Source organism: Artibeus jamaicensis, unplaced genomic scaffold (genome assembly GCF_021234435.1).
Source record: "Artibeus jamaicensis isolate MK-2021 breed Jamaican fruit bat unplaced genomic scaffold, CSHL_Jam_final contig_3126, whole genome shotgun sequence".
In the NCBI taxonomy this organism is placed as follows: domain Eukaryota; kingdom Metazoa; phylum Chordata; class Mammalia; order Chiroptera; family Phyllostomidae; genus Artibeus; species Artibeus jamaicensis.
This window is the reverse complement of record NW_026521723.1, coordinates 11187599-11202547: the sequence shown is the minus strand read 5'-3', so window position 1 is coordinate 11202547 and position 14949 is coordinate 11187599. Positions and strand designations below refer to the sequence as shown.

Genomic DNA, 14949 nt, shown 5'->3' with positions numbered 1-14949 from the left:
AGCCTATTTATTACTGCTTATATTCTTGTTCCTCCTCACTTCTATGTAATTATGATTTAAAAAATGGCTATTTATTCTAGACTCAGCTTCCTAAACTCTGGCTCAAACTGTTTCTCAGTCACACTTTCCATCTTACAATGAATGAGTCATCATCATACTGCCCACGATGATCTTGTCTAGCGAGTTTTTTCTCACTTTTCTTCTGGTTACTTTACCTATCTCACATTTATTCAGCCCAGCTTCTTGGCTCTGAATGATAACTGCATACAAGGAAGAGATTTAGTGCAGACTAGAAATCAGAAGGCCTGCATTCTGATATCAGGTAGCTGTGACACTAGGCAAATCTCTCTCGCCTTCACCTTCCTGTTCTGTATTTAGGAGGCAGGTTGGAATAAATTATCAAAATCCCATTAATCTAAGAAGGTGCTTTACTTTCAGGATCATTAAACCCTACACCTGCCTGTTTAGAACTATAGTTGGTATGTATACTTTTTGCTCTTTAAAAAAAGATTGTTAAAAAAAAAGTCTTTTCAAAGTGTCCAGTTCCTTTTATATGGTGCTTCCTTATTTTGCAGAATAATGCCTTTTTAGTTACTGATTGAGTGATGTCACCCCCCCCCCACTCCGTTAAGAAGCCAGAAGCAGTTGCTAGTAGTGCCCTACATAAATCTCCTTGGCTGTTATTACCATTTCAGTAATACTTCATATGCTCTTAAACATTTTCTACACTCTTAAACCTATGACATTTTAACAACATCTAAAATCCTATATGGGTACCCACCAGTGAAGTGTACAGTTGTCCCATGCTATATCATGGTTCACTTACAGCAGCTTCACTGTATCTCGAGTTTACCTGCAGGTTTACCCATGATACAGAGAAGCCGTAGTAAGTGGACCATGGTACAGCATGGGACAACTGTACTCTAGCTCCCTTGCACCTGAGGTAGGATAACTGAGGGCATATGCTTCACCAGCTCCTAGAACTCCACGGCAGGGCTGTACTCAGTAGTCCAAAGTACTGACCTGCACAATAATCAACTTTTATTGGCTTCCTTCAATTCTGTCTCAATTTTCTACTACTCTACTGGTGTTTCCAATGATCACCTCCCAAATAAACTGCCTGTCTTCAAGTACCGTATATTGCCATGTATAATGCGCACAATTTTGCCCAAATTTTTGAGGGAAAAATAAGAATGTGCATTGTACACGGGTAGTACCTGAAATAACTTGTATCTGTTCTTATGTTTTATAATTATTTGTTACATAAAATTTCTTGTATCATGTTAAAAATAATTGCTAAAATTCCTTTATAATACAGAAAAACACGTATCTAAATATAAATAAATAAGTAATTGAATTAACATATGAAAACAAAAGATATTTTTCCTGAAAAGTTTGGGCCAAAAACATGGGTGCACATTATACATGGCAAATATGGTGCTTACCATCTCAGAGTCAGCACCTGGAGGAATGAAAAGACCAGTGGTCCTTAGAACATCTTCAGCAGCATTTTATCACACCGCACTTGGGGAAGTTGGTTCCCTTCTTTGTGCTTATGTTGCAGCAATATCTTAAAACTAAGAAGATATTAGGATATTACCAAATGGACTAAAAATGACCCAAATATTCTCTACATAAACTTGGCCTTCAATGGTAACAGAGTTGTTCACTCCACACTGCTGCTTTACTTCCTTGAAAATTGTTAACAAATACAAGCAAGGGGAAAAAAGTCCCAAGTAACATATTGCTGCATTGATCTTAAACATGTTGGCTTACAAAATGAATTACAAGGCCTTCATTCATTTACCAAAATCAGAAATGAGTACCACTGATATCCTTTATTTTATGTGTATTTTTACAAACCATTTACTTCTTCAATTTAAAACAATATTCAGAATGGCATGGGATGCTGTGTACTATACTATATTTCCAAATCACAATGTACATGATTATAGAACTTTGTGTAGTGTATAGTGGAGGCCCCAATTCAATTGCATGGTCTTAAGTAACAATCTGTAAAGAAAGTGAGAAATAAAAAATTTGAAAATCATACTGAAAACATCAAGTCAAAATACAACAAGGTGGCGTGTTTTCTAGGAGATCATGACACATACATACATCCAGAGACAAATAAAATAATGTTAATTTAAATCCAGTTTATTCTTTCATAGATTTTAACAATTATACACAACTTTTCACATAAAGAGAGTGAAATTTCCAGGATGGGAAGGCTACACACACACATACACAAGATCTCTTCTATTCATTTTTTTAGGATGGAAGGAAATTTCCAAAGGTACAATGTGTGAGACTTAACACTGGAAAAATACATATGAAACTTGTTTAACTGGCTTCACTTAGGACCAGGTGCAGCACAATAAATACAGAACTGTATCATTTTAAAAAAGTCTTGCAATTTTAACACATTCTTACTAAAGAAATATGAGCAGTGACCAATCTGAAATTCTACAACATATAGGTGAAGGAGCCTTAAAATATACATCTGAGCATAGTTTCTCTTGTATTTTCACATCCACACATCAACATTCCAAAAAAGGAGTAAAAATGTACACTGCAAATTCAGAACTACAAAAAAGAAAAAACCAAACAATTCAAACTTTGTTCATTGTATCATTCATTACCATCACAATCCTAATTTGCTGGTAAGTTTAAGGTAGAAATAGCAGGTTTTTGAAATTCTTTTTATATCCACTGGGCTTAGGGCCTCTGGGTAGGAGGCCACATTGGAAGCAAACTGATTAAGCAGCATCATTAGGTCCACATCTACAAATCATTGCAAAATTTGTATCTTCCAGTATTCTGAAAGTTTACAAAAAGTATGGAAGAATACCTCTCCTGAGGAGCAGGCCACTGCACGAACATGCAATCTGCAAGGATTTAAACAAACTATAGGTGAATACTGACCTCATCTTTCCTTAACAAACCAAAAGAAGTACATTTCCTAAAAATTTAAGCAACATATTAAGGCATAAAGTAAGTACTTTATTTATGCTGTTACATTTGGGTATTGGAGATCCCTGGCATGCTCGCATGCCCTTTTCTCTTCCCAAAGAGCATGCAATGCTGCTGGCACTTACTGGTCAGAAAGAGATTAATGGGAAACTGTCACTCTCACAGCTGTTCTGTGGTGTGCCTTACTGCACAAATACAAAACCTGACACTACCAGTTTAAAACATAAACTTAAAAGACAGGATGAAATGATCTTTTTTTTCCACAGGACCTAGATCCTGCTATCATGAGATACCAGGATTAATTTCATCCCTATTAAACCAAATGGAAACCATTATGCTGCTATGGCTACAGTATTCTAAGAACTTTTTTGAGCCAATGAATCAAAACCCACATGAACATAAGTATTATTTTCTATAATTGGTAAACTGGTCGTTCAAAATTCAGTAAGCAAACAAATATACAAACATGTGACATGTCATTATTTTGCAAAAGCATAATGCCACTCTGGTCCCAAGAATCCCTATAGTCCAGCTGCTCCTTAAATGTGCAAACAGCCTTTAACTACTACTAAATATCTTCTTTGTGACATTTTATAGCTCATTGCACTGCCACATGATTCTTAGAAGCTTAGGCTTGTAAGATGTTTGAGAAAGAGTACAATGTAGATCAAGCTCTTAGTGTTTGTTCTAAATGTAATTAAAAAAAAATTTCCTAGTAATGCAGAATGGTCCTTGGTACTGAATTTTTCTTAGTGAAACAAAATAAGGTAAACAAAATGACATTAATCTAAATATGGCCTGTGGCTCCTTTTCCACTGTTTTAGGGTACTGCTTCATATATTGTACTGAGCCCCACAAATGCCTGTTTTAAAAACAGTATAGTTCCCAACAATTTCCCATAAATATTCCTTATTTATACTGGGGAAGCAATGCTTAATTGGAACGTTCATTCATTCACGTTTTTTTAAAAGCAAATTATTTCCTGGAGCAAAGCAGTTACTTAGCAAAATGCGAAGCTGCAAATAATCTTTCCATGTAGATAGATAAATCATTTTTCAAAGTGCCTGTCAAAATGTTTAGAAATCTGGCCTTTCATCCCAAATCCACTGCAAAAGAGCACATGCAGTAGTCCTGTTCACAATTTAACAGAGACTAAGAAAGGGCAAACCTAGGACAAGGAGGGATGGATGTCGCCCTACATACAAATTTACAGCAGTGTAGTGAGTGTATGTCATATTCACTACATTAACCACTTCAGAGAAAGATTAGGAGGTCCTTTAAACACCGGAACATAGGAATGTTCATTTTATATAAGACCTACCAAATAAACAGGGAAACGAATGATAACACACATAGGCACTAGTCTCAAAGCCACACAATAAAGAAGCAAAGGGTTTGATATGGGAAATTTAGGAATATATATGAGAGCTTGCTGAGGAAAAAGAGGAAAGAAATCACAGTTCTAATCTTCAAGGCTACGGAATGCATTCTGCATATCTTCAAGAAGTTGTGCATAGTCAGCCTTGATCTTTGCTTCACCATCTTTCACTGGATCCTGAAGAAAAAACACAGAATTCAATGTACCTTTGGAAAATAACTTTCAGAACATGTAAAGTAAGTTACTTATATTTAATCTATTTTGAGTAGTAGGTTAATTGAGGTACACTGGTAAGCAACAGGCCCAGAGTGAAAATTATCCTTATTTCCCTTTTTTCCTTTTAAGAGTAGAAATGTATAAATGGAATAATACCCCAACCAAAGAAAAAGATGAAAAAATTTCACTACTGTATTTTGCCTGCTACCTGTATTCAATGACCAATGGATATAGGCTCAACAATGTGCAAAATATTGGGAAACTATACAGCATCACATATTAGATGCATATCACCGCATGTACATGAGTATGCAGTAGAATGATTAGAATTTACTATTCCACGTCGGACAGTATCACACTAATACAGGGAAATAAAATTTCTAAAATAATCTTAAAATGTACTACATTTAAAATCCTTATGGAAAGCAACTTAAATGAGTAACATGTATAAAAGAGACCTTAAAATGATAAAGCTACTGGGGGAAGGGGGCTGGGATGGGAGTAAAAGACAGAAAACTGTACTTGAACAATAATTAAATTAAAAAATATTTAAAAAATGTTAAAAGCTCACAATCATTCCACTTCTTGGAATGTATGCTAGGAAAATCCACAAAACTAACTACAAGAACAAAATTGTCCATTACCACCAACCAGAAATTTTTTAACTGCCTAAGAATGAGAAAATATTACTCTCCAGTAACAAAATAATGCTACAGAAAAAATTTAATGACATTAAAAAGCAACTGTGATGTTAATTTTTACCACATGCATGTAAATAGAAAACAGTTATCATCTTTAATCACACCATATCAATATTATTACATTACATATATTTTATCCTGTTCCTATATTCAATTTTTGAAAATAAAATCTGAATCAATTACATACAGAATTTCTTTGCAACCTGACTTTTCCCCTAATTATACCACAAGAATTTCCCCATGTCTTTGAATACTTTGAAAAAAAGATGTTAATGCCTTCATAACATTCTTGTCATAGGTACATGCCATATTGTACTGTTCACTCTTGGAAGACATTTAAGAAGTGTAGTAAACAAATATATATATATATATATATATATATATATATATATATATATATATATATATACCTGAATCTATATCTCCATATGAAAATATACCTTGGGCTGTATGCTTTGAAGTAGAATGACAGGACTCAAGGGTATGATTATTTTAAAATTCTTGACACAGGGATTATCTATTGTACAGGTTTACTTTTAACCTATAGTACAGCCAACTATGTATATAGTGATAGAGTGATATATATACAACACACATACACATTACACATAATCATTCTCAATTTCTCAATAGGTAATTAGTACCTATACTTGGATATTACAACTTACAAATAAATATAATTCAACTGATAAAATATTTAAAAACAAACTTATACATTTGAGTTTCTACTGATAATTTCATTTAATTATCTGTTTATGTCAGTGGACTTTCAAAAGAATTACAGTCCTCTTAAAAGTTAAAAATATTATATAATAAGACACTTAAAAGAAGTAAACAGCAGAAGTCATTTCAGATGAGCACAGGGTTTGGATGTTAATAGGCAGCTGAGGTGAGGTAACTGCTGTTCAGCAATGACTTTAGCAGTAAACTGCCTAGCATTTAAGACAAAAAGGACGACATCAGCATTTATTTTAGACATATCTTTTATCACTAGAATTCCTATTGGAACATAACTTTGAGATCTGTTATGGTTTTTAAATAACCTGAGCATGTGTGAAAATGACAAATGTACATTTCATACTCCAGGTTCAGGACTCAAGTAGATACAAAATGAAAAAGAAATATTTCCCACTAAAGTAAGTTACAGCAGAAATGACCACACCTTAAATTTCATGGAGGAAAGTTTATAGAGGATCTCCCCCATGTGCTCACGGATGATGGACCATGTGATTTTGTTGTCACTCTGGGCAGTGGTTTCAACGGCTCTACGAGCCATATCATAAAACGCAATCATGTTGGACAGCATCCCCACTGTCTTGTAGAATGGACAGAACCTAGGGTTAAAAAAGCCAAAATAAGGAACAAAAACAAAATGCAAAGCAGGTTCATACTTTATATAAAACTTTATAATATGAGAACATTAGCTTCTATTTAAAGATGAAGACTACTTATATTTTTTGGATTATATATAAAGAATGAAGAAAGAATAGTAGAAAAGACGAGTTTTGGGAGTAAGATGTCTAAGAATATGGAATGGATGGTAGATGGAGAAATATATTCTTTTTTTATATCAAGGGTGATGTTTTTCAGGAACAATGAAACAGTACTGTTATAATCTAATTTCTCTGAGGATTTACTGTTGTACATGATGTTACACAAGTAACCCAAGTAGTCAAATACGGATAACTGAGTTATAAAGACTCCCTTGTGATATAATAAGAGAACAGGGAACAGCAATTTCCTAAAAGTAACAGGAAGCCCTTTTGCTACATTGAGTTCATTTGCATCTACACATATCTTTCAATAATAAAGACCGGGAAGCAAATATTTAACTGTGTTCATACACATCCTTGCCAACTTTCTGATGCATTTAAACACATTTGCATACACAATTTCATGCACAGTCTTATCACACTTTTTCCAAAGAAGGTTGCCTAGTTGAGTTACGTTTGGATAGTTGCTAGAGCTTAAGTGTCCAATATAGATTTTTGAGGCTTACTGATTATATTGTCATATTTCCTGCTTGTCCTACATTTTGGAAATCCTGCTATTTGTTTAGTTGCCTCTTCAGTCTTATATAAGGTCAAATATGACTGGGCAGGGGGGAGGGGAGCAGCCTCCCCCCTGCCCAGGGAGGGAATGGGCCAAATTACTGAAGAAAGGGAAACACTTAATAAGCCATGTTAATGGCAGACACAAAAATTTAAAAAGCAAGCACTGAGTGGGAGTCCCTGAAGGGCACATATCAGGGACTTTGGTATACGAAAGATAAACAACAGACATGTGTGAAAAAAGGCAGGAAAATAAAATGTTATTTAGGAAAAGAGTAGAGGAGGCAAGGGCAGTGCTGAGATGTAGTGAGAAAAGTTCCTGAAGGAGGCGATGATTCTCCGCCAGGTCCTGCACACTAAGCCACAATCTAATCTAATTAAAGATGGTTGGTTGAGTTTTTTTTTGCTTATTTGTCATAGCTGGAAAAATACAGCAAAATCAAGACAAGAGGACATACTGGATTGTGACATGTCTGCTATAAAAATAAAAATGATTTTAATGTAGGTGGTTCCTTCTTCAAACTTGATAGAAAATTCTCAAGTACAAAAGGTTAGCAGTATTTCCAGTCAAGACGGTGGAGTAGGTAGTGTGGTACTTACATCCTGCCATGACTACATCACAATCACAACTCAACTACACAACAACCATTATTCAGAACTGCTTGGAATCTAGCTGAATGGAAGTCCTACAACTAAGGATCTAAAGAAGCAGCCCTGTACAAACAGGTGGGAGGGACATATACACCCACGTTGTGTGCGATAAAAATTAGAGGGAATTCTCTGCTGTGGAGGGCCTCCCAGAGGAGCAAGGGGTCCCAGTCCCACACCAGGGTTCCCAGGCAAGGGTTCCAAGGCTGAAAAGGGAAGTCCCTATAACTGCTGGCTATGAAAATGAGCAGGGATTCTAGCTGAAAATGAGAGAGAGGTTTCCTGGAATCCCAGACATTTCTCTTAAAGAGCCCACACACAGACGTATTCAGATTTACTTGCTCTGAGCTCCAGCAGTAGGGCAGTGGCTTGAAGGGTGCCTTGGACATAGCAGAAGGAACTGAATTGTCTGGATTCAGGGTGAGGGCTGGAGGAGCAGCTTTCTCCCACACAGAAGTGCTGGCAATGGCCACTGAGTCTCTGCTGAGTCCTTTCCCCAAAGAGCCAGCAGGTGGGCGCCAAAACGGAGTCTCTATCTACCTGGCTCACATGTTCACCTGACTTGGTGATTCCCTAAGACTCCACAGAAGTTGGGTGACCCCACCCAACTTTGCAGCCTACCCAGTCACTTCCAGTGGCTTTTCCATAAAAATGGCCTTGGCTCGAGTCTCAATCTTAGCAAGATCTCTCAAAGGTTCACAAACCCCAAATAAGCATCTTTAGCCTCGATTCCTAGCTTGGCCTCTCCCAGGCATCTCCAATCCCAGCACATGTAGCAGCCACCTGCAGATCACTCTGTAGCTCCAGCCAGGTGGCCTCAGGCAAAAATAGGCAGCAACTGACCTTAGCCTGCATCTGCCAGGAGGTCCCAGAGCCAGCACACCCAGTGAACTGCTTCAGAGTACACTGAAGCACCAGCCAATCACCTCCATTAGGTACACACTCAAGGGGCAAACTCATCATGAGCCAGTGAGTTGCTGAAGTGATTCCTGCTCCAAGGGGTCAGCCCCTGCAGTAGCTCCTCAGTTGTAATCACAGCCAGTCCTCATGGACAACAGACCTGGGGGTAAATCTCTCCCACCGATGTGCCAACAGTAATCGAGGCTCAACTACAACAGAAGGGTGCACACTGTCCACAAAGGGGGTGCACCTGAAGTGCACAGCTTGGTGAATGAGAAGGCTGCATCACTGGGCCCCACAGGATACCTACTACATAGGGTCATTCTACCAGACTGGGAGATGTAGCAGCTCTACCTAATACAGAGAAACAAACACAGGGAGGCTGTCAAAATGAGGAGACAATGAAACATGTCCCATATCAAAGAACAGAACTAAACTTCAGGAAAAAAACGAAACAAAATGGAGACAGGCCATCCATCAGATGCAGAGTTCAGACACTGGTTATAAGGATGCTCAATGAACTTAGAACTTCAACGAAGAGAAAACATAAACATGGAGATAGAAAATATAAAATCGAGCCAGTAAAAAATGAAAAATACGCTAACTGAAATGAAAAACACATTACAGGGAATCAATAGAGCACATAAACCAAAGGATCAAATCAGTGATTTGGAAAGCAGAAAGTGGAAGACATCCAAAAAGAAAAAAGAATCCAAAAAATTGAGGATAGTTTAAGGAGCCTCTGGGGTAACTTTAAGCATACCACCATTCACATCATGGGGGTGTCAAAAGAAGAGTGGGAGTGAGGAATTGAAAAGCTATTTTAAAAAATAATGACAGAAAACTTCCTGAACCTGGCTAAAGATATAAACATACAAGTGCAGGAAGCACAGAGTCCCAAACAAGATGAACACAAAGAGGCCCTCACCAAGACACATCGTAATTAAAATGCCAAAGATTAAAGCCAGAGAGAATTTTAAAAGCAGTAAGAAGAAAGCAGTTACCCTCAAGAAAACTCCCATAAGACTGTCAGCTGAGTTCTCAACAGAACCTCTACAGGCCACAAAGGACCGGTATAAAATATTCAAAGTGATAAAAAGCAAGGACCTACAACAAAAATTATTCTACCCAGCAATGCTGTAATTTAAAATCGAAGAACAGATAAGAGTTTCCCAGACAAGAAAAAGCTAATGGAGTTCATTACCACCAAACCAGTATTACAAGAAATGTTAAAGGGTCTTCTTTAACAAGAAAAAAAGATAAAAAAAATATGATAGGCAATAAATACATATCAATCAGCAAATACTTTAAATGCAAATGTATCAAATGCTCTAATCAAAAGACATACAGTGGCTGAGTGGATAACAAAACAAGAACCTTACATAAGCTGTCTACAAGAGACTCACTTCAGATCGAAAGACACACACACACTGAAAGGAAACAGATGGAAAAAATATTTCATGAAAATAAAAATGAAAAAAAAAAAAAAAAAAAAAGCTGGGGTAGCAATGCTATAACAGACAAAACAGACTTTAAAACAAAGGCTAGCCCTGGATGGTGTGTGGCTCAGTGGGTTGAGGGCTGGCCTGTGAACCAGAGGGTCGCTGGTTCAACTCCCAGTCAGGGCACATGCCTGGGTTGCAGGCCAGGTCCCCAGCAAGGGATGCATGACAGGCGACCACATATCGATGTTCCTTTCCTTTTTTTTCTTCCCTCCCTTCCCCTCTTTAAAAATAAATAAATAAAATCTTAAACAAAAACACAATAAAACCCAAAGGCAATTACCAAGAGACAACAAAGGACCCAGTAATTTCACTTCTGGGTATTTTCAGAAGAAACTCAAAACACTAAACTGAAAAGATATATAAGTATATCCCTATGTTCACTGCAGCATTATTTACAATAGTCATGGTATGAAGAAACCTAAATGTCCATCAACAGATGGATGAACAAGAAGTGGTTAACACGTACAATAGAATATGACTCAGCCATAAATAAAGAACGAAATCTTCCCATATGCCACAAGAATAAACCTAGATGGTATTGTGCTGAGTGTGATAAGTCAGACAGAGAAAGACAAATGTCATATGATTTCATTGAGAAAAAAAAAAAAAAGCTGACCAGATACACAGACTTACAGAGAATATTTTAAAGGCTGCCAGATGGGAAGGGGTTGGGTACAAAAGGTGAAGGGATTAAGAAATACAAATTAGTAGTACAGAATAGTCTGTACTACTAATGGGGGATGTAAATCAACAGAGAATATAGTCAATAATATTGTAATAATTATGTATGGTGTCAGATAGGTACTAGGCTTATCAAGGTGATCACTTTGTAAGTCATATAAATGACTGATCACTGGTCGTACATCTGAAGCTAATATAATATTGTGCATCAATTGTAACCGAAAAACAAAACATTATTAAAAAAAGAAAAAAAGAAGAGTAGGATAGGTTACCTATCATAAGGAGTATATCCATTTTGTTGTAGGAAATCATCTTTGATAAGTTTGGCTACCTCCAGAGTGATTTTATCTGTTTCTGCTAGAGAAGCCTAGAAGAGAAAAAATATGTAATTTTAGAAATTTACTTCCACAATGTGGGACCATGGTTGTAATCAATGAGCACGCAGAAACTATCTAACCACACACCTATGATTTATAAATTCATTTCATAACTACTTTTTCATTGATATTCTTTTTTACTGTAGGAAAAATAAAGTAAAATTTATCATCTTCAGCATTTTAAAATGTAGTTCAGTAATATACAGTATATTCTCATTGTTGTGAAACAGATTTTCCTAACTTTTCATCTTGTAAATCTGAAACTCTATACCCACTAAACAACAACTCCCTTTTCCCTCCACCTCCCAGCCTCTTCTTTCTATGAATTACACTACTGTAGATACTTTATATAAATGGAATCATACAGTATTTTTCTTTTTGTGACAAATATGTGTGGACAAAAAGGGAATACACACAGACACACACACACACACACACACACACACGTTTAGTTACCAAAAGTAACCTCGAAGGGTGATCTGAGCACAGATTTCTAACTAGAAAGGTCATGGTGGGTAGAATTTAATCCTTCTTGTTAGCCTTAGTGTTCCTGAAAAAATGTATTTTAATAGATCCTATCTTAATCTCCTCTAATTTGGTTGGAGACAGGTACATTCTATTTAAAGAAATAAATTTAAATTAAAAAGTAAACTTCTCAAGTACAATAAAACCAGGACCATATTAAGTGCTACAGATGATTGAAAAGAATACAAAGGCCCTATTTAGTTACTTCTTTTAATTGACCATTTCGAAATAAAAGCTCTTCCCCTTGAATGTGGGCAAGCTGTGTAACTGCTCTGACCCAAACAGAAAGACGATAGTGATATTATACTAGTTTTGGGGCCCTTGCTTAAAAGCTGGTGGTTTCCACTTCCTTTCTTCCTTTATCCTCACTTTGATAGCACTGAAGTGCCATGTGGACAAGCCATACAAGTACCAAAATGCCCAGCCAACCTTTACTTGTTCCAGCCATCCTAGCTCAGGCACCAGACATGTGAAGAAGGAAGTTTTCAAATAACTCTAGCCTAGGCCATCATATGACTGCAACTGTATGTGGATCCGAAACAAGAATGCCCAACTAAACCCCTCAAACCTCAAACCACAAGCAATAAAACACATTTAATTGACTAAGTGTCACAGTGATTTGCTACTCATCAACAGAAAATAAAAATAATCACCTTTTGCCTTTCGCAACACATGTAGGTTCCTCAAATATCTGCTGGATAAAGGAATAATCTATAGTTCTATTATTTTAAAAATATTTAATAAATGCTTATTTTGTTAGGCAGAATAGGCATATCCAAGGTTTTATCTGTCCTTACAGCACTCCAGTGGGATTTTATAACTCACCTTTCCCACAAGCTGTACAATTTCTGCCAGATCCTCTTCTTCCTGCAGAATCTCTTTAGCTTTGGTCCTCAGAGGAACAAACTCTGTGAAGTGTTTGTCATAGTACTCATCCAAGGCACGCATATACTTGCTGTAGCTGATTAGCCAGTTGACAGAGGGGAAATGTTTACGTTGAGCTAGTTTCTTATCTAAGCCCCAGAACACCTGATTTAAAAACAAAACAAAACAAAACAAAACAAAAAAACAATAATTTTTCTTAAAAAATAAAAATGAAAAAAATTACCGAGGCATATTTGTTTGTCCTAAATATATAATTCTATATATTTTTTTGATCAAATGATGTACCCTTTTAGTGCATACAAGTATTAACTGAAATAAAACTTGCAATTCTTTTCAATTTCAGGATGGATAATATCTACAAATCAAATTTAAAATTTATCTGAATTTCCTTAATAGCGTGTCAAATCAGATAGCAAAAAGAAAAACTGATTGACTGTTTTGAAGATTATGATGGTACAATATAAACAGGTGAACACAAAATGCCTACTGAGAGAGAATAGAAACTTCACTTTGGATAAAACACCTCTAAATGTGCAATTGCTGGTTTGATTCCCAGTTAGGGCACATGCCTGGGTTAAGGGCCAGGTCTCCAGTTGCGGGCATGAGAGAGGCAACTGGTGGATTCTCTTCCACACCCATGTTTCTCTCCCCCCCTCTACAATAAACATATAAATAAAAAACAAACAAAAAGCTCCCTCTAAATGTTCTGATTAAATGCAGTTCCCTATCATGGAGGGCCAATCCAGTAATGCCAGACAGTTACTTTTCTGGGACCAAACATTCACTTTTATATTTCATTTAATTATTTTATTTATTTATTTTTAGAGAGGGGAAGGGAGGGATAGAAACATCAATGTGTGGTTGCCTCTCGAGCACCCTTTACTGGAGACCTGACTCACAACCCAGGCATGTGCCTGGACTGGGAATTGGACCAGCAACCCTTTGATTTGCAGGAAGGCACTCACTCCACTGAGCCAGGGCCACATGTATTTATATATCCCTAACTTTGCTCCCCCTTTCCCTTCAATTTAAAACTCAAATTTTTAGCCAATGTCAAAGACCTTGAGAGTTGTAAATTTAACTTCTGCCATTTCCTTCAATACATACTGACAAAAACATAAGTAAATATTTTACTTTTCCTACATGAATAATACATATACTTATGAATATGTTTACTTTTTTTCCTATTGCCCTATTTGTACACATTTTTCATTTAGGCTTCTTTTAATGGCTAAGTTGGCTAGCTATCTACTAACATTTAAGCCTTGCTGCTGGGAAGCAGCTGCCTAAGCAGAAACTACATTTTTCCAGCTTTGGTTTCATCTGGTTCATCAACAGAATGAGTTGAGTACTGGGTCTAAGCCAAAGGTTCAGGAAGTAGATGTGCCTTCTCCAGTTTCCCTTTGTGCCGGCCACATGCAGATGATTACCAAGCTAGGAGACAGCGGAGCCACAAGATGGAAGGAGCCATAAATTACCACTCGATGGAAAAGAGCTGCCCTCTGATATGATAATCTATGCCTTGGACCACACCATGAGGAGAAAAAAACCAACTGAGTTTTTGCCATTACACATTTTTGGGCCCATTTGTTTTTATAACTAGGATTACTCTAACTAAAGGGTAGTATCATTCACATCAATATAACTTGGCTACACTGAATATACTTCCCACTTATAGATATTGTTTATAATCAACTCTAGGTAAAGAGCTAAGAAAGAAGAGACAGCATTAAAGGCTCTCAATGATGAGAATGTTACTAAAACAAAATATATCATCGCTTACTCTTTAGTGACTAAATTAAATACTTCATGATGATTTGGATCACATTAGAACAGCCCATGGGGGTGGGGGGGAGGAGGGGGAGCTCAGAGGTTGACAACACTAGAATAGATGTACCTGAACAATACCAAGAGTAGCAGATGTAACTGGGTCAGAAAAATCACCCCCAGGTGGCGAAACTCTAAATTTAAAAGAACAAAACAGTCATTAGAAAGATTAAAAAAAGAGAAATGCTTTTGAAAAATAATGTGTATGAAAGTCAATTTTATTATAAATGGCTTTTTTAATAAAAATAACTTCAGTGATGACCTTTGAAAGAAAATCTTATA

At 36.6% G+C, this 14949-nt stretch overlaps 1 protein-coding gene across 2 annotated transcripts in view; it reads right to left on the bottom strand.

Annotated features, from left to right (window-relative positions):
• Positions 1-2136: 2136 nt before the first annotated feature.
• The window catches only part of ATP6V1A (ATPase H+ transporting V1 subunit A), a 58157-nt gene continuing 45344 nt past the window's right edge, over positions 2137-14949 (bottom strand). For both annotated transcript variants that reach the window (XM_037136920.2, XM_037136921.2), the window contains exons 11-15: positions 14738-14801; positions 12781-12984; positions 11326-11420; positions 6431-6602; positions 2137-4528 (exon numbers count right to left, since the gene is read on the bottom strand). In XM_037136920.2, the coding sequence (XP_036992815.1) occupies positions 4436-4528; positions 6431-6602; positions 11326-11420; positions 12781-12984; positions 14738-14801 (628 nt within the window). In that variant the 3' untranslated portion in view covers positions 2137-4435. The remainder of the gene's footprint in view (positions 4529-6430; positions 6603-11325; positions 11421-12780; positions 12985-14737; positions 14802-14949) is intronic.